We start from the raw sequence: 21239 nt of genomic DNA on the forward strand, positions 1-21239 counted from the left end.
TGTTTAGTTTTGCTGGTGTGTATCAAAGTCATATAAAAATAATAGAAGTGCTAAGTGTGGTAATCTCAGACTGTAGGTCCATGCATGCCCTTTTCTTTGAGAGACAGGCTATAACAGCTGAGTTGGGTTTTTTTTTAGATTCTAACAAGCTAGAAATTAAGCCCATATGGTACTCAATATAAAAACAAAAAGAGGGATTAGAGGTCATACAGTAGTAGAATGATTTGGCTTTCATTTTGGTTGTCTGCATTTCCATTTAGGTATTTGTACTACAAGAGCTCCTTTGCGTCTAAATAGGTCAGGCTTAAAAAAGACTGTTTTTATAAGTCTTTTTATTCGTAAGTTCAATATGTCACAGGTAAAGAGGTTTAAGCTTGCACTTCCTAGGTATGTTTCTACCAAATAAGAGAGTCATTCAGTCTTTTTAAGCTTTAAAGCCAGGCATAGTGTTTTTCTAGCTGATCTAACAGGCTTTTTTCCCCCAAATTGACCAGTTACTTTACCTTGAAAGTCTGTTGAAACAGGTCACCTTCCTCCTTGTTGATTCCCACAAGCTTCTTAGGGAGCTCTTCCTGGGCAGCTTTCTGTCACTCTAATGACATGGGGGTTCCATGGCTCCATCCAAATCTGCCACCTAAATTTCATTAGAACTTTTACCCTGCCAAGTTTTATATCTTCAAGTTTATTTCCAGCTATCTCCTGAATTAATCTCATGCTAATAGGAATCTAATATTAATGCTGTTCCCTAGCTACACACTTAAATTTTTTCTGTTTTTTCATTTACTTTTTCTCTTATTGGTCAGTTGCACAGGCCCAGAATTTTGCACGTGTTACACATGCTTCTTATTCTTAGGACCTCTTCCTATTGTTAACAGTTTATCCTATTTGCACAGTAATATTTTGGTCTTGTTTTTTAATTTTTTGGCATCTCTTTTCATTTCAGTTATAATTTGGATACCTTGTTTTACCAGCACTTCCAAATAGTCTCCCTGCTTTTACATTCATCACACGTTATGGGATTTATAATGTTTAAAACACGTCAAAATAAGCACCAAACAAAGAGACTATTTAACATCATCACAGATAGCAGAAACTGAAATAATAGTGCATAATCTCTAATTGGCAGTAACTAATAGAATTGATGTGCTTTTGCTCTGTAATGTAGCTTTGTGCCTTTATGTAAAAGTTTGGTATGTGAAAATTTATTAGCAGGAACATCTTTATTTGCAAGGTGTTAGGGCTATAAACTCTGTATAGAGGTAGAAGATATGGTCTCTGCCATTTGTAAGGCTTATGATTGAATTAAAGAAGCAGAACCTCTGTGAAAACTCACATTATAATGTAGCCAAATGCCAGATATATGGTAAGAATACATGCTTCAAGAATTGAGACAGGAAGGGATCACTGTGGGGCTCTGCTGTTTTTTTCCTCTAACAGGGTCCATAAAGATAAGCTGAGAGGAACAGAGACAGCATTCTAAGCCCAGGGCACAATTTAAACGGATTGAGGAGGTAGGAAAGCATGTGATATGTTCAAGTTAGGCAAGTTTGATAGGAGTAGTGGCACCTGTAGATAGATAGAGAAGCATGAAGTTGTTTTGATAAAAATAGAGGATCTTAAATGCCCCAATGAGAAGTTTGAACTTTATTCTTCAAGTTATTGGGAATTTTTGAAACATTTTGAGCAATAATATTCTAAAATTAATTTGATATTGTATAGGTTGGATTGGAAAAAGGAAAAATTAAAGGTAACATGCATCTGCATGTAGTAGCATAAATTAGGGAGGGAATTGTGATGGGTGGAGGCAAGATTTTGAATTAAAATGAGTAACTAGATTATTGAGAGAAATAGGGAAGTCCAGAAAGTCCACAATAGAGAGCTGTTTTGTGTGAAAGTTGATGAATAATGTTGTAACATGTTGATTCTGCAGTAGCAACAGGACATACAATGCTCACTGCCATGTATGTGCCAGGCATTGTACAAGGATCTTTTTATATAATCATGTCTTTGAACTGCCATTCTTCAAGGAAATTATCATTTTCCTGATTTACAGATGAAGAAACTGAGGCACAGAGAAGTTATTTGACTTGATTGAGGTCATAAAAAGAGGCAGAACTAGTATTTGAATCCAAGCCTGACCATAAAACCTATGCTTTTCCTGCTATATCACATAAGTTTTGCTGAGATATTTAATTTAGCATAAATGGAAGATTTATTTATTTACTTATAGCTATTTAGCTATTAACATAGCTAGTTAATGGCAGAGCCCTGTTATCACTTTGTTTTTTAAGGCCAATATTAATAGCGTTTATCGATTACTGTATGCCAAGCTCAGGATAAGTACTTTTAATGCACATGTTAACGAACCTCTCAACAATCTTGTATACACTGTAGACTTAGAGAAGTCAAGTACCTTGCTTATGACAAATAGTCGCAGGAAGTACTGCATCCCATTTCTGTCTGACTCCAAAGCCCATGCTCTTAACTTTTATGGTTTTGTTTAGAATCTTGCATTTGGGGTTGAGAAATTCACCTAGTCTGAATTTTTTTTTTTTTTTTTTTTTTTTTTTTTGCGGTCCGTGGGCCTCTCACTGTTGTGGCCTCTCTTGTTGTGGAGCACAGGCTCCGGACGTGCAGGCTTAGCGGCCATGGCTCACAGGCCCAGCCGCTCCGCGGCATGTGGGATCTTCCCGGACCAGGGCACGAACCCGTGTCCCCTGCATTGGCAGGCGAACTCTCAACCACTGCACCACCAGGGAAGCCCCTAGTCTGAATTTTAAACAAATAATAGTTTTATTGAAATAAATTAATTCCCTCATTTTTATATATACAAAACCCTTACTGTTGTTTTGAATTCTTGATTTCACTTCCTTGTCACTCTTTCTCTGACTTCCAAATTTAGAGACTGATCAAATCAGAAAGACAAAGTTTTTGAGCTGTCTGCATTTCCTTCCATTCATCAGCCCATATAAACCATTATCTGATTTTAATTCAGGAGGATCATCTCCATACTCCTTTCATTTACAGTGCTTTTCATGCTCTCCCTGCTCCAAACCCCAAATTGTTCACGTATTTTATGTATCACAGAACATTTAGAAATGCGTAGTTAGGGGGGAGAAAGTGGTAGGGAACATCGTATAAAAGGAATTCTTTTGCATTCAGCAAATACTTATCAAACAATTTCTTACTTCAGTCATCCTAGTTTATTTACCCTTTGCCCCGTATCTTATATTTCAACCATTAAATTGCATCCAGGGCTTTTTAGAGCCTTTTCTCAGTTTAGTTTATCTTTAATTATGGTTCCTATATCTTAAAGGTGTGATATACCAGTTTATCAGTTTCTGTATTATAACCCTGTTAAATTTTTGTTTTAGATCTTGCATTATATTTAACTACATTGCTTATGACTGACTGGATTACATTAAGGTTTTTTTGTTTTTTAGTTGTTCTTCCTAACCTCAAATCAGAAGCTACACCTTGCCTTCTATCTGTAGATCTATTTCATGTTTTGGTAAGTGTTCAGTAAATTTTTTTTTTAAGTCACTCAAGCTTAGAATTTCGTGTGTTTTCCTCATTGAAATTTATGCTCTTTGTTCAAGATTATAAATTATCAGTGTTCAAAGTTTAGTCTCTTTTGTCCATTCCCTTTACAAATAGATACAGATTTGACTGAGACCATGAAAATCACTTTAAAAATGAAACCACATTTACCCTTTACTTTGTAATAGTCTTATTCTAGTTGATTATATTTAGTTAGTGTCTATACAAACAAACTTTTTCTAATAATGTATTTTCCGCCTTCCTCTTTTTCTCATCTTGTTTACATTCTAAGCAGTGAATGATGGGGTGAGCTGTCTTAAAATCATTAATTATTCGTGATAGGGACCAGGCCATGGGTGCATCCAGGCTTCCCCCAAAACACCTATGGTTAGGTGGCAACTGTTTTTTGAGTTTCTTGCACAGCTTTTCCATCCCTGTGAAGATTCCATTCCTTCAAAGCGAGTTCTCTAGAAAGAGCCATGGTGAAGTTGGGAGCATGGAGTTTGTGGATGCAAGGTTAGCCAGTATCCTCTACCCAGTGGTTGTCTCCCTATCTTTTGGAATCTCTTGGGGGAACCTTGAAAAGAATGCTGGTAAATGGGCCCGACCACCTGAGATTATGATTTGATTGGACTGGTGTGGGGCCTGTGTATCAGTGTTATTTTAAGAGCTCCCCAAGTGATTGTAATGTTGAATCTTCTAAAATCGCAGGGTTGAGACCACTACCTAGAACTAGAATAAGTAGACCCAGCAAAGGGTTAAATCTGTTTGGTGATGACATTTGTCCTCTATTTGTGGTATATTATATTATAAAATATCTTGTTGAATAATTAGGAAAAATATGGTGGTTATTAAAAAAAAACACAAACAGTGCAGGATCTGGTGTTCTTTACATTTAGTTATGAGATTAACTTGTGTTGGTCTTTGTTGTTACCCATGTTGATGTCCATTTTCTCTCATAGGTGGGTACTGTGTTAGCATTCCCATCCTTGTATTGGGATGATGCTGTTGATCTGCAGCCTTCATCAATTAGTTCTTCCTATAACCACCTTTATCTCTTCCATTTGATCACCATGGCACACATGCTTCAGATACTTCTTACCACAGACACAGGTAAAGCTCCCATCAGTTGTTAACTGTAAATAACATTTGCCCATGATTTATTGGCAAAATAAATTATGTTTGTGATTAATCATTTTATATATTTCTAAGTTCTGTATTATGTCTCTTTTTGAATGACTGTTCATTTGTTTCTTTACGGATGCTGTTTAAACGGAAAGGTTAGAAGAACTGTGACAGGAATAATTAGGTCAACCACTTGATTCTCTAACTTGCAGCTGCTCTCTAGGTATACAGGGAGACCATTTGGATCTGCTTTTCCCTTTCTTTTTTTTTTTTCAAATTCCCCAATCTCAAGGTTGAGGATTAGTCTCTCCATTGTTTGTTCCTACCTAAATACTTTCAGCCTTTCGATAAGCCTGTCTACGAAACATTCTTGATTCCTCCAGCTAGAATGATAGTACTTTGTTCATTTTATAGCAGTTATCACATAGTGTCTTATTTTATAGTTATATCTTACTGTTGTTCCACTCCTTTCCCTGCTTCTCCTTTCTCCCTGCTCCTCCATGCCTACTGTTTCTTTAATAGGGAACATTCAAATTTCAAAATCTTCCCTCATAAGCTTCAAGTGTCTAGCAACTTTTGTTATACCCAGTAAGAACTCAATAAATATTTTTTGGATGAATGTTCATTTGAGGATACATGAGTAATATCATGGAATTGTGGTATAGTTGTCCTTATAGACTCTGCTCTTAATAGAAAACAAAGTTGGGTTTTGAGTATCAGTGATCAATAAAGGCTACTGAAAGTTCAAATAATTTAGAGGACAGGTAATTAAAGTGACCTTAGAATGGTATCTAGCAAAATTACATATGCATTTACCTTTTGACCCACCAATCCCACTTCTAGGAATCTACCCCAAAGCTCTACTGGCAAAAGTATGAAAGGATATAAGCACAGATTATTCATTGTGGCATTATTTGGAATAGCAGAAAACTGGGAGATTGGTTGAATGACCTATGGTATATCCATATAATGGAATGCTGTGCAGCTATAAAACAGAATGAACAAGATCTATTGAAGAAGTGATCTCCAGGATATATTATTAAGTGAAAAAAGTAGGGTACAGAACACTGGTTTTAGTATATACCTTTGTGTGAGGTATTTTATGTGTATTCATGTGTTTACATTCTTACATATATTCATACTTGCTTATTTTTTTAATAAATGAAACAACAGAAGTATAAACCGAAAACTGATTAAAAAGAATTGCCTCTAGGACAAAGTAAAGAGTACAATACTTTGAGCAAAGACTCTTATGAATGTCTTTTTAATATAGTTGATTTTAGAACCCTAATTATACTTAACTAAAAAAAAAATCTAAATGGTGAAAATAATTTTTTGACAATTGAAAACAACAAATGAACCTAACAAGTGTATCAAGAAAATAATTGCTTAAGTGACTTTAAAAAACAGTATTTCAACTGTACTTCCCTAGTAGGATATATTCTGATAATGGAAGAACTACAAAAAAAATCTTAAATTGAACTCAGTTAGTGGTATCAGTAGTACTAATATTCTTATTTTGAAATTATTTTAGGCGGTTTTTAAACCAAATAAGGATTGTGTTAATGTCATTGGGAACCAGATTTTCAGTATAAGAAGGAAGACACACAAGAATAAATTCAGAAAAGTTAAGTAAAAACCAAATAATCTCCCAGTCACAATCCCTGCAAGTTATTTTTTGGGTGTCAGCAGACTGATTGTAAGTTTATATGGAGAGGCAGAAGACTCAGAATAGCCAACTCAGTATTGAAGGAGAAGAACAAAGTCAGAGGACTGATACTACTTGACTTTAAGATTTACTGTAAAGCTACAGGAATCAAGACAGTGTGGTACTGGTGAAAGAACAGACCAATGAATCAATGGAACAAAACAGAGAGCCCCCAAATAGACCCACATAAATATAGTCAATTGATCTTTGATGAAGGAGCAAAGACAAATGGAGGAAAGATAATCTTTTCAACAAATGGTGCTGGAACAACTGGATATCCACATGCAAGACACAGACACAGATCTTACACCTTTCCCAAAAATTAACTAAAAGTGGATTATAGACCTAAATGTAAAAATACAAAACTATAAAACTCCTGGAAGATAACATAGAAGAAAACCTAGGTTACCTTGGGTATGCAATGACTTTTTAGGTACAACACCAAAGGTACAATCCATGAAAGAAATAATTGGTAAGTTGGACTTCATTACAATTCAAAACTTCTGTTCTGCAAAAGATTATTATCAGGAGAGTGAGAAGATAAGCCACAAACTGGTTGAATGGATTTCCAAAAGATGCATCTGATAAAGAACTGTTATCCAAAATATACAAAGAACTCCTCTAAGATTCAACAGTAAGAAAACAATCTCGTTAAAAATGGACAAAAGACCTGAACAGACACCTTGCCAAAGAAGATATCCAGATGGCAAATAAGCATATGAAAAGATGTTTACAATTAGGTGTCATTAGAGAATTACAAATTAAAACAACAACGAGATACCAGTATACATCTATCAGAATGGGCAAAATCCAGAACACTGACAGCACTAAGTACTGGCAAGGATGTGGAGCAACAGGAGCTCTCATTCATTGCTGGTAGGAATGAAGCCCATGCCACTTTGAAATACAGTTCAGCAGTTTCTTAACCAAACTAAACATGCTGCTACCATGCAGTCCAGCAGTCACACTCCTTGGTACCTACCCAAATGAACTGAAAACCCATGTCCACACTAAACCTGCACACAGATGTTTATAGCAGCTTTATTCATAACTGTTAAAACTTGGTAGCAACCCATATGTCCTTGTGACTGGATAAATAAACTGTGGTACATCCAAGCAATGGAGTATTCTTCAGTGCTAAAAAGAAATGAGCTGTGAAGCAATGAAAAGACATGGAGGAAACTTAAATACATATAACTAAGTGAAAAAAGCAAATTTGAAAATGCGACATACTGTATGATTCTATGACATTCTGGAAAATGCAAAACTATGAGATAGTAAAATGACCAGTGGTGATTGGCAAGGGTTAGGGGAGAGAGAGGTGAATAGGCAGAGCACAGAGGGTTTTTAGGGTTTGATGAAACTACCCTGTGGGATACTATACTAATGGATACATCTTATACATTTGTCAAAACCCATAGAATGGGGCTTCCCTGGTGGCACAGTGGTTGAGAGTCCGCCTGCCGATGCAGGGGACGCGGGTTCGTGCCCTGGTCCGGGAAGATCCCACATGCCGCGGAGAGGCTGGGCCCGTGAGCCATGGCCGCTGAGCCTGTGCGTCCGGAGCCTGTGCTCCGAAACGGGAGAGGCCACAACAGTGAGAGGCCTGCGTACTGCAAAAAACAAAACAAACAAACAAAAAAACCTGTAGAATGTACAACAGCAAGAATTATCTCCAATGTAAACTATGGACTTTGGGTGATAATGATGTGTCAATATAGGTTGTAACAAATGTGCCAGTCCTGGTGAATGGTACTGATAGTGGGAGAGATCGTAGGTGTTTGGGAACAGTGGGTATATGGGAAATCTGTGCTTTTCTCTCAGTTTTGCTGTGAACCTAAAGCTGCTTTAAAAAATAAAGTTTATTAATGTAAAAAGATCTTGTTACCTGGGTGTGTGAATTTGTCAAAATTCATTAAATGGTGCATTTAATATTTGTGCATTTTATTGTATGTAAAATTTACCTCATACTGAAAAAAACAGTCATATACAAATATTGAACTCTTACATTTAAATTGGAAATATCAGTATGAGTTCATGATATATTTTCCTTTAAAAAAAAAAAGTGTATTTTCTAAAGAGACCTTAATTGAAAAAGGAAAAGAACTGGCAATATTCAAGGTAAGAGACTCAGGGTAATTTTAACTGTGGCCTTTCAGATGAATTAATGGATAAACAAAATATTTTTAAAACAAGAGAGTACTACTCAAATGTGCTGTACCCATCCCTCGCAGCAGACTGAAGATAGGCATTTTTATCCCCATTTTAATATAATAAAACTAAAGTTCAGAGAACTTCAATGGCTTACACAAAATTTTAACTTAAGTGGGAGAGGTGGCAGTTGCTGGAAAGGTTTAGGATGGTCCTACTAAAGGTTAAGGATAGATTATGGAGGAAATAACCCCACAAGATTCTTTTTATGTGTCTCTTTGCTTGAGCAAGAAGGCAGAACAGCAACCTACTTTCCTTTCTAGAGGTTGAATTTCTACCTGCTAGACAGGACAGCTAGGAACCCAGAGCAGGTAGATGACCACTAATTTATTTACCTGGTCATGTTATAATGAGGTAAACATTTATTAAACATCATGTTTAGCAAGGCTGTGATTCTGCCCTATTTGTTTCTCTAGCTAACATACTGTTAAAGTTTATGTAACAGTTTTAATATTCAGGATCAACAATTTAGACTGAGAACAAGGGAAAGAACCTCAGTTGAGTTGACATTGCTTATTTTCCTGGAACCATGAAATTGAGGTTTAATTGATAAATTGAATAGCAAATTCATAGATTTATCTTTCAGAATTTCTTTTTCAGGTCTCCCCCTTACACAAATTCAAGAAGAGAGTGAAGAGGCTCGTTCTGCATCTTCTTTCTTGGCAGAAGTTTCTCAGTATACAAGTGGGTGAGTAACAGTCCATTAGTCCAGTCTATTTCAGTATTGTTTTTATAATTCCACATCTTTGTTCAGTTGTTTGGCAGTATAACTTTTTTTTGTTGTTGTTGTTATGGTACGCGGGCCTCTCACTGCTGTGGTCTCTCCCGTTGCGGAGCACAGGCTCCGGACGCGCAGGCTCAGTGGCCATGGCTCACGGGCCTAGCCGCTCCGCGGCATGTGGGATCTTCCCGGACCAGGGCACGAACCCGTGTCCCTTGCATTGGCAGGCGGACTCTCAACCACTGCACCACCAGGGAAGCCCGGCAGTATAACTTTTGAACCATTTTAATTCCAGTTTTAAAAAATCAGTTAAAAGGCTTTTGGAATAACAACAAGTAAAACCTACCCATTCATTTGTTTCTGAGTCTAAAACAAGTTTTGACACATCTTTACTCTTGTAAACTGTTATGGGAACATAGGCAAAAGATGATAGAATTTTAACAATATGCAGCAGTTAGAATTTAAATAAATGTAAAAAGTTGAAAATAGGTTGCCCTTTTAAAGCAATTCATACAGTTAATACACTTAACTACCTAGAGGTTTTTTAAGGCTGCTGTGAGTAATATGTGAAATATATTGGCAATGCAGAGGTTAAAACCAAAAGTACAACAGAGTGCTCTGCTGCGCTTCATCTGCTGCCAAGTTCTGCTCTTTGTTTTCATCTTCTTCGCCAGTCAACCTTTTTCTTTTAGTTTAAGTACTGAATATGTGTGCGTGTGTATTTATTTTTATGTTAATAGACTATTTTTAGAGCTGTTTTAGGTTTACAGAAAGCTTGAATAGAAAGTACAAAGAGTTCCCATTTCCTCCCTCCCCCCACCAATTTCTCCATTATTAATGTCTTGCATTTGTGTGGTACATTTGTTAAATTGTTGAACCAGTATTGATACATTGTTATTAACTACAGTCCATAGTTTACATTAAGGTTCACTCTTTATGTTGTAAAATTATAGTATTATATAGATTAGTTTCACTGCCCTGCAAATCACCAATTTTAATACAGAAATCAGGAAAGTATTAACTTTTTTTTTTTTTTTTTTTTAGCTAACTTGGCTTATTTGGTTAGTTATTGCTAAATATATTTGCTCCACATTTCATTACAAGGGTTAGGAGAAAGAAAAAAGTAGTTCTTTGCCTTAAACATCTACCTGGTAAAAAATGCAAGATTTGTGGTTTTCTTTAGCTAGTTAAATATTTTGTTTTAAATATTTAAAAATTAAATGGATAAAAAATTATTTAATGCTTAGCTATGTTTTTGAAAGGGGATGTGTTTACAGTCTAGATTTTAGTCTGATCTGTATTCTGTTCTCTTCTGGAATTATTGCCTCTTAGCTGCATTGGGTGTGGTATTCCTGGCTGGTATTTATGGGTCTCGTTGAAGAATGGCATCATCCCTTATCTTCGCTGTGCTGCATTGTTTTTCCACTATTTACTTGGAGTAACTCCACCTGAAGAACTATTTACCAGTAAGTAGGAAAATGAAATCACAGAGTAGTAAATAAAAGACTTTTTTTGTTACCTTCAACCTCAGGAATACAAGGTGAGAGCAGGCAAAACCACTTCATTCCTCACCTCTTTCATCAGTGTTCATTCCAAACATGTGTGTGCCCCTGCCCTGGTGTAGGTAAAAGGTGAGGCCAGAAACCAGATTAGCCTCACAGTCTGCAAAACCTATTCATGGCTCCTATCTATGTACAGTTTTTGTACTTGAGCTTACAAAATGCCTGCTCGCAGAGTATAATGGTTAAGGTATACAAAAAATTAGAAAGATTGATTGCTTTTAAGGGAAAAGAACTGTTTGGCTAAGTAGGAGGAAATTTTTATTATATACTCTGTTTCTTGAATTTTGAACATATGACTGTATCTATTATGAAAGAGTTAAAATGCTGCTGGGAAAGGGCTGTTGTGATAAACCAAGGCTATGTGTATTTGAGTAACAGAATCATTTCCGTTCTCCTTTACTTGCCTTAAATCTACATCAAGGTAGAGAAGGTTTCCTTGTGGCTTTGTATGGGTAAAAATCAGAAGGTTTGTATGATTTTGGAAGAGTCATCAAATTTGCTCAGAGATTCTTTCTTTTGTCCTTTTCTCAGGTCAGCCTTAAGAAGGTTCTATATCTTGAACTCAGTTCAGTAAGGTTTGTTAGATGTAGGTTTGTTCTGATTCTGTATAAATATGATGCTACTTTCCAAGTGGTTGTCAGTACAGATCTGTTGTTTTCATTTTTTTAAAAATCATATATTATCTAGTCTGTGCTGTAGTATGGCAATGGATAAGATAAAGTCCTTTCTTTTATTGAGAGGAGATGAAATATAAACAAACAGATAAATATATATAGCATAATGTGAAATGGTAATAAGTGCTGCAAAGAAAAATAAGCAGGTCATGGGAGTAGAGAATGCTGGGGTAGAGTCATGAAAGCCTTGTTTGTGAGGAGATATTAAGCAAAGGGACATTGAAAAAGGAGATAGGGTTGAACTGGGCGGGTGATTGAAGGAAGAGTATTCCTAAGCAGAAGGAACAATAACTGCAAAGGCTTTGCTTGACATAGTCAAGGAATAGTAGAGATGAGTGGCCGAAGCCTATTGAACAGGGGGAGGGTGGTAGGAGATGAGGTCCAGATCAGGTAGGGCCTTTATGCCACAATAAGGACTTTTGTATTTTTGTGGTGGTTTGCTGTTGGAGAAGTCTGATCAGGAGAATGACTCAATCAGATTTAAACGGATCACTGTAAAATAAATTAATTAATTAAAAAAAAAAAGGATCACTGTGTCTTGTCACCCACAGTTTCATAGAGTACAAAGTATACTCTGTGTAGACAGAGTATAGAAATGAGCATAAACAATGTAGAAACTCTACTGTTGACCAGGTAAGAATAATGTACTTATTAAATGTATTTTTATTTCCTTGCAGGTCCTGCAGAAGGAGAGTACAGTGCACTCTGTAGCTATTTATCTTTACCCACAAATTTGTTCCTGCTTTTCCAGAAATATTGGGATACTGTAAGGCCCCTCCTGCAGAGGTACTGTGGGGTTAAAATATCATTATTGGGTTATTATACAGTTTGAAAATGTTAAATTAAAAATATTTGCTAAGCTCTTAGATTGATTAGCATCGTTTGAAGGGGTGACAAAAATATACGAGATTCCTAATTCACACACATAAAGAGTTGGGGATAAGACCAGCAGCAATGGGCAGCTGGAATTTCTGCTTGTTCTACCATGACTACCATTCATGGTTCTTATTTTCCCTACAGCTGCTATCTCATCCCAGTTTTAAATGGGGTGGGGGGTGGGTGGAGTGAGGGTAGGTCCTGTTGTAAGCAGCAGTACAGTCACAGTTAAACATTGGAGGAACCCAAAGTGGGGCTACAATAGTAGCATATCTCATATGGTAGCACATATCTCAGCAGGGTGACTGAGGAGGAAATAAAGGTCATTTGGTAGATCAGAGATGTATCTAGTTAAATTTTCTGTGGAAAAGTGTGTCTTTTTTTAATTAAAAATTTCTTCCTACCCCATTACTTACTGGCCCTTCTGATCACTCTCTACCCTCCAAACCTCCAATCTCCTTACCCTATCTTTGCTGCCACCATTTTCCATCTTTTTTTGTTTTGAGATATAATTGACATATACCATCATTTTAATAATTAGTCCTCATCGTGTTACTCTTACTTTATTTCCCCCATTAAAGATTCTGGCATCCAATTCCAATACTTGTTGCAGGGGGGCGGGTTGTTTTTCCCACGCATCCAGCAAGTAATTCTGCAACATCATCTGGGTGTCCTGCTATTCAGCTCAATCCTGATGCTGTCTTCCTGGAGATGCTGTCAGATTCCATGGGTTAAGGGCTCAGTCCATAAAACTGACGACGCCACCTCCACATACTTCAGAAAGAGCCAGTCACAGTCCAGGTTGTCACCTGTGCTCACCAAAAGACTATAGTTTGATTAGTCTGTAGAGCAGCTCACAGAACTCAGAGAAACGTTTTACTTACTAGATCATCAGTTTTTTATCAAAGGATATAACTCAGGGCCAGCCAGATGGAAGAGACACATAGGGCAAGGTATGAGGAAAAGGGAGCAGAACTTCCACACTCTATCTCTGAGCACACCACTCTCCCTGAATCGACACGTGTTCACCAACCTGGAAGCTCTCCAAATCCTGTCCTTTAGAGGTTTTATGGAAGCTTTATTACATAAGCGTGATTGAGTAAACCATTGGCCGTTGGCGACTGATTCATCCTCCACCCCTCTTCCCTCCCCAGAGGCTGGTGGGTAAGGAGTGGCTGAAAGTTCCAACCCTCTAGTCACTGGTTAGTTCTCCTGGCTACCAGCCCTCATCCTTTTGTTCAAAAGCCACTTTGTTAACATAACAAAAGACACCTTTTTCACTCACAGCACTTCGGAAATTCCAAGGGTTTTGGAAGCTCAGTGCTGAAGTTGTGCTGAGTCAGTCTGTGCCAGGAACTGGGTCAGAGACCAAATATATTTATTATTGTTAAAAAAATTAAGTTTGAAGATCTAATTGGCTTTATTAAATGATTTATGAATGGGCAGCATCCCATCTAGCAAGTAGAAAGGAGCCTTTTATAGTCAGCAAGGAGGTGGGACAAGGAAGTCATAAATGAGAAAAGGATTATTTCAGGCAAGGTAACCTTCCTTTGCGGGACAAAAGGATCTGTTAGGCAGATTACCTCACTGCTACTGACCAGGAAATTCCAGACCGATGGGTAAAGATTTCACTTCTGGGGAAGGTTGAAACTGCAATTAGGTTTAGGTGTTAAGTCTTGGTTTGGTGGACGTGGGCTTAGCACAAGTAACTTCCATTTGGGGCTTGTCTCTTTTTTAATGTTATCAGTCACAGTATCACACCCTTGATTTCCTTTAGTCTTTTCAATTTTCTACCCTTTTTCTTTCTCCTTTTTCTTTGATCAGTGTCTTTTTCCCTGCATGCCCATGTCAGGATTTGTGTGAATGTCCGCCCATCTCCTGACACCTTTCTCTGTGCTCTCACCTCTTCTTTTGGGTTCTTTTCTGTGTTTTCTCATTTCTCATGAGGTATTCTGATTTTCAGTGTGATAAAAATGAATCCAAAAAAAAAATCAGTATCATGCTTTGTGTTGAATGCAATCACAGTAGGTTATACTAATTTTACTTTTATATTGTTGGAGTCGATACATTTTTAACTTGCCATTTTAGTTTAGTGTTAAAAATTCAAACTTTGAAACAAAGTCTGTACCATTCCTGGCTCTGCTTGCCTCAGAGCCTTTCCTCATTGTCTTCTCTGAAAGGCAGGGGACTGACCTCTGTAGGCCATATTTCCCAGTCTCCCTCGTCTGTTGGCTTCAGCCTGTGGGAGGCACTGGCAAGATATTGGAGGTCAGGAGGAAGAGAGAAACCTGTGTTTAGACCACCTCTCTCTGCCTTGTGGGGCATCCCTGACAATGGCTACTGTCAGTTTTACTGATGTTCTACTGGATGTCAGAACATCTAGTTCCCACCAGACAAGTCTACTGTAGTTCTAGCATCCACCAGTGACCCTGAGCTCCAACAAAACCACTCAAAAAATATTATTTTGTTCCTCCAGCCTGGGAAGGATAGTAGCTTCCTGTTATTGGCTAATCTTTGGGTTGCCTTGCCTTATTTGACTCCTGGTTGGCTTCTCAGCCCTTCTGTCACCTTTATTTCCAATTCCTAGTATTAAATTCCCTCTTGTTAAAATACTCAGAGTGGTTTCTGTTTTTCTAGTAATAGATAACCTTTTAAAAAAGAAATTAATAAAAGGGGGGGGTAAATAGACAGAAAAAAGAAGGGGAGAAAAGAAAGGGAGAAGAAAGGGGGACAAGATATAAGGTAAAAGAAGTCTAGCAGAGGGCACATGGAAAGAAGGGACAGAGAGGTTCGGAGAGGATGGCTCCATGAATATTCCACTGAAGTTGTGATGACCCATTTGCTTTTTCTCTCTGCTCCCCATATAGATGGTGTACAGACCCTGCCTTACTAAACTGTCTGAAGCAAAAAAGCGCCATAGTCAGGTTGGTTTTACTTCTCAGTCCTTCCCCATCTACAAGTTGTGTTTCCAAAAGTAGTTGGTTGATGAGGATGCTTTCTAGTCTGTTGTCTTCATTCTCACTCAGCACATTGTTTCTTACATTTCTGTTAGGTCTTTGCCGGAAATTCGATTCTTCGTACAGTTGATTTTTTTCTTGGAGTGGCTGTCCTTTCTCTCTTAAATTGTTTGACACCACCAGCACCTTAAGCTAGTGCATACCTGTTAAAAGGCTTCTTGCAGCTGCTAGTGTATTAAAATGAGAGGGTAGTGACAGTATTCATATAAACCACTTTTTTTCCTTTTGAGAATAAAGATATAAATAGAACTATTCCCTCCTCCCCATCTCTTCCTTTCTATAAGCTTAGAGACTACCCGCAAAACTTTTCTTCAGCCCCCCTATCTCCCTTAAGTTATGGTTTAATCAAAATCCATCTCTTCCTCAAGGACAGTTTTTATTTATTTATTTATTTATTTATTTATTTATTTATTTATATTTTTTGGCTCTCTTGGGTCTTTCTTGCTGTGCGCGGGCTTTCTCTAGTTGTGGTGAGCAGGGGCTACTCTTCGTTGTGGTGTGCAGGCTTCTCATTGCGGTGGCTTCTCTTGTTGCGGAGCACAGGCTCTAGGTGCGTGGGCTTCAGTAGTTGCGTCAGTGGGCCCTAGAGCACGTGGGCTTCAGTAGTTGTGGCACGTGGGCTGAGTAGTTGTGGCTCACGGGCTCTAGACCACAGGCTCAGTTGTTGTGGTGCACGGGCTTAGTTGCTCCGTGGCACGCAGAATCTTCCCGGACCAGGGATTGAACCCATGTCCCCTGCATTGGCAGGCAGATTCTTAACCACTGTGCCACCAGGGAAGTCCCCCTCAAGGACCATTTTAAATGTTACCTTCTCCCTGAAGCCTATCCTAACACATCCTCTCATATGTGTCTGTTCATGTGTGTGTATGTGTGTCCCAGCCAACACTGTAAATCACTGAACAGTAAACTCAACAGTGGCCAGAACCGCATGCTTATCTTCTTTGCGTCCCCTCCAGGGCCTGGTTTGTATTATGTACAGTCTCTGATTTTTATTCAAATTGCATTGCGTCAATAAACAAGCAGAGGAATTGACCCCAGCCTTAAATACTAACACCAGCACAATTTTTTTTTTTATGGCTAAAGCAAACATTGTGAGACAGTGTGCATTTGCTACCTTCTTTTCTCATCTGTTTTCACCCCTTGAGTTCCTTTCAGCTTCTCCTTAAATGTGCATATGCTGCTGCCTAAGACTTAACCCAACTTTAGTGATTTAGAGATTATAGATCCACCTCCTGTGCTCAGATGCAGTAGTATTCACATCACCAAGAAAAGAAGAGTTTAAAATATGAGTACATATTTTAGCACTATTAATCTCACAGAAGTCGCTGTGTGCCTTTTAGACATCTACTGTTTCCCTAGCATGGTACTAAACTAAAATACTCTGAGAGAGTTAAAAGATACAATACATACACCTTTTGGTCATGGGTAGTTTATAGTCTAATTATGTACATAAATGAGATACAGTATAATAATATATGGAATATACTGTTAATGCTATAGAAATGTAAAGAGTAAATATTCTTAATGATGTAAGTTTAGTCTTAGAGGAGATAATTTTTAGCTGAACACAGAAGAGATTATAGCAGAATTTGAATTGACTGGGGTTTGAGAAGAGAATTTCATGTTATTCAGATGACCTTCCCCAGGACATGCATGCAAGGCTTTTGTCATATTACTATGGTGAGAATGAATAACATTTGCACGCATGTAACAAGTACTAAGTATATTACGTTTCACTTCAATATCTTATTGAGTTCTCAACAGCCCTTTGAGGTTCCTTGATACTATTCATTTCTTAAATCAACATGAGTATTTAATGTTTCTCTCCTCACCCCCCCCCACCCCGGAAATGTGTTACTAAATTGAGGGTGTGCCCTATGATTGAGAAAGTATATATGTTTATTCTCAGTTTACTGACCAGGAAATACAGGATTAGGTTCAGTGACTTGTCAGGTGTTAGAGAATTTAGGATATGTAACCGGGCCTGTTTGATTTCAAAGTCTGTGTTCTTAACTACTACTTTATATTACCTTCCTAGACAGTATAGAAATATAGCTAGAACAATTTAGTCTTAGGAAATAGTAGGAGTTGGGTTTGGAGAGGAAACCAGCTGATGAAAGATCTGGAATTCTAGGCTGAAAAGTTTAGACTTAATCTAGTCAACAGTAGGAATTACTATGGATTGCAAATATGAATCCTTAAACTGTTTTTTTGGCCACGTCACACGGCTTGTGGGATCTTAGTTCCCCGACCAGACCAGGGATCAAACCCATGTCCCCTGCAGTGGAAGCACAGAGTCCTAACCACTGGACCACCAGGGAATTCCCCTCCTTTCATTATTTTTAAAACATTCTTCCTTCTGTTATTTGGTCTGTTTTTGATCTGGGCTTATTTACTCATAAAATAAAATTGCCATTTAAATTATATTTCTAGGTACCCTAGAAAAAGAAATAGTTTGATAGAGCTTCCTGATGACTATAGCTGCCTCCTAAATCAAGCTTCTCATTTCAGGTAAGAAGAAATATATATTTAAAACTTTTTTGAGCTTACAAACTCACCACCACTAGCAAACTTTTTTTAAAAGTGACCACTGAGCATCCTCTGTAACAGTGATTTTCAATCTTTTTTTTTAATCGAGGTGAAAATCACATAACATACAATTTTGTATAATTCATTGGCATTTAGTGTATTGCCAATGTTGTGCCACCACTGTTTCTCTCTAATTTCAAAACTTTTTGATCACCCCAGGGAAACACCTTGCATCCACTAAATAATCATTCTCCATCCCGCTCTTTCCCGATTCTGTAGTAACTGATAATCTGCTTTCTGTCTCCATGGATTTGCCTATTCTAGATATATTATATAAAAGGAATCATACAATCTATGACCTTTTGTGTCTGGCTTTCTTCACTTAGTATGTCTTTGAGGTTCATTCAAGTTGTAGGATGTATCAGTACTTCATTCCTTTCTTGGCTAAATAATATTTCATTGTATGTATATACCAAAGTTCATTAATCTATTCATCCATTGGTGGGCATTTAGGTTGTTTCCCTCTTTTGACTATTATGAATAATGCTCCTACAAACATTCATGTACAAGTTTCTGGTAGGACATATATTTTAATTTTTCTTGGGTATATATACCTAGGAGTAGAATGCTGGGTCATTACGGTAATCCTATGTTTAACATTTTGAGGAACCATTAAACTGTCTTCCACAATGGCTGCACCATTTTACATTCCCACCAGAATGTATGAGGGCTCCTATTTCTCCATATTCTCACCAGCACCTTTTATTTTCTCGTTTGTTTGTTTGTTTGTTTTTTAATTAAAGTGATCCCAGTGGGTGAAAAATGGTAGCTCACTGCGGTTTGATATACATTTCCTTAATGATCAAGGATGTTGAACATCTTTTTGTGTGCTTGTTACAGATTTGTATATGTTCTTTGGAGAAATATGTGTTCAAGTTTTTTGCCCATTTTGTTTATTTATTTTTCATTTATTTTTTTATTTTTTAATTGGGGTATAGTTGTTTTACAATGTTGTATTAGTTTCTACTGTACAGCGAAGTGGAGTTCCCTGTGCTATACAGCAGGTTCTCATTAGTTATCTATTTTATACATATTAGTGTATATATGGTAATCCCAAGCCCATTTTATAATTGGACTATCTTTTTTGTTGTTGAGTTGTAAGAGTTCTTTTTATTTTCTGGATATTAAACCCTTATTAGATTTTAATTTGCAAATATTTCCTCCTATAAGTTGTGTTTTCATATTCTTCATAGTGTCCTTTGATGTATGAGTCCATCTTATGTTTCTTTCTTTTGTTGCTTGTGCTTTTGGTATCAAAACTAAGAATTTGTTGCCAAATCTGAGCTCATGAAGATTTATTCCCATGTTTTTTCCAAATAATTTTATAGTTTTAGCTCATATTTAGGATGTGAATCTGTTTTGAATTAATTTTTGGAATAAGGTAAGAGGTACAACTTCATTCTTTTTTCCATGTGGTTTCCAGTTGTCCCAGCACCATTTTTGGACACTGTTTTCCCCCTCATTAAATAGTTTTGGCACCTGCTTTGAAAATCAGTTGGTCACAGATGTTTGGGTTTATTTCTGGACTCTCAATTCTGTTCCATTGGTCTATAAGTCTATCCTTATGCTAGTACCACATTTTTTAATTACTGTACCTTTGTAGTAAGCTTTGAAATTGTAACATGAGAGCTTTCCAACTTTTTCTTTTTCAATATTGTTGTGACTATTTCGGGTCCTTTGCGATTAAATTGGAATTTGAGAATTGGCTTTTTCATTTCTGCAAAAGAGGCAATTGGGATTTTAATAGAGATTACATTAATCTATAGATTGCTTTGGAGAGTGTTGCCTTCTTAACAATATTAAGTCTTCCAGTCCATGAACATGGATGCCTTCTATACTTAGGCCTGCTTGAATTTCATTCAGTGAGGTTTTGTAGTTTTCAGCGTACAAGACTTTTCCCTCCTTGATTATATTTATTCGTAGGTATTTTATTCTTTTGAAAGCTATTGTAAATGAAATTGTTTTCTTAATTTCCTTTTTGGATTGTTCATTGCTGGTGTATGTATGTATGTATGTATGTATTTATTTTTGGCTGCATTGTGTGTTTGTTGCTGCACGCGGACTTTCTCTAGTTGTGGTGAGCAGGGGCTACTCTTTGTTGCGGTGCGCGGGCTTCTCATTGCAGTGGCTTCTCTTGTTGCAGAGCACGGGCTCTAGGCACATGGGCTTCAGTAGTTGTGGCTCGCGGGCTCTAGAGCACAGGCTCAGTAGTTGTAGTGCACGGGCTTAGTTGCTCCGCGGCATGTGGGATCTTCCTGGACCAGGGCTCGAACCCCGTGTCCCCTGCATTGGGAGGCGGATTCTTAACCACTGCACCACCAGGGAAGCCCTGCTGGTGTATTTAAACACAACCGATTTTTGTCTGTTGATCTTGTACCCTGCAACTTTCCTGATTTCCACTAGGTTTTTTTTGTTGTTGTTGTTAATGGTTTCTTTCAAAGAGCATATTTAGGAGAGTTAATTTAAAGTCTTTGTTTATTATGTCTCATGGCTGGGCTTCCTTAGGGATGATTTCTGTCAGTCTCTTTTTGGTTTCCTGTGAATGGGCCATACTTTTCTGTTTCTTTGTAAGCTTTGTTGAGAATGGGACATTTTGAGTATTGTAACATAATAACTCTGGAAATCAGATTCTTACCACATCCCAAGAATTACCATTGTTGCTTGATAAGGCTGTAGTTATCTGTTTGTTTTAGTGACTTTTCCAAACTATTTTTGCAAAGACTCTATTCGTTGTGTGTTCACTGAAGTCTCTGTTCCATTATCTCTGTGGTCAGCCAGTAACTGACAGAGATTTCCTTAAATGCCTGGACACAATAAGAAAAAAAAAAAAGAGAGAAGAAAAGATATAAAGACTATCTACCTCTTTAAATCCCCTCTACTACCATCACCGCCAAGGAAGCTGCTTCAGCCCACGGGAGCTGAAACAATGGTTAGTTTCTGTGCCAGCCCCTCAGTGAACTGCCAGGCAAAACTAAACATACAACCCTAATTTTTGAACACAAGGTCCCTCTTGCCCACCTTGGCACCAGCATGCTGCACCAGGATTGTGGGCAGCCACGCCCATAGCTACCTGCTGTGGGGCTGGGGGATAAGGGATGGTAACCACTACACAGAATGCCAAAATTCACTGAAATTTACTAGCCTCATTTTTGTCAAGCACTCCTCTGGACACTGCAAGTATTTGTCCTGACTCTGAGTTCCCAGAATAATTGCTTC

General features: G+C 37.6%; 1 protein-coding gene across 3 annotated transcripts in view; it reads left to right on the forward strand.

Moving 5' to 3' along the window:
* The window catches only part of UBR1 (ubiquitin protein ligase E3 component n-recognin 1), a 166934-nt gene that overhangs the window by 138330 nt on the left and 7365 nt on the right, over positions 1-21239 (forward strand). Inside the window, exons 38-44 of one of the 3 annotated variants that reach the window (XM_030842843.2) lie at positions 3444-3511; positions 4503-4653; positions 9185-9272; positions 10638-10771; positions 12219-12327; positions 15285-15341; positions 17868-17945. In XM_030842843.2, coding sequence (XP_030698703.1) covers positions 3444-3511; positions 4503-4653; positions 9185-9272; positions 10638-10771; positions 12219-12327; positions 15285-15341; positions 17868-17945 — 685 coding nt within the window. The remainder of the gene's footprint in view (positions 1-3443; positions 3512-4502; positions 4654-9184; positions 9273-10637; positions 10772-12218; positions 12328-15284; positions 15342-17867; positions 17946-21239) is intronic. The other 2 variants (XM_030842844.2, XM_060294402.1) reach the window with 2 other exon arrangements.

Source organism: Globicephala melas, chromosome 2 (assembly GCF_963455315.2).
Source record: "Globicephala melas chromosome 2, mGloMel1.2, whole genome shotgun sequence".
In the NCBI taxonomy this organism is placed as follows: Eukaryota; Metazoa; Chordata; class Mammalia; order Artiodactyla; family Delphinidae; genus Globicephala; species Globicephala melas.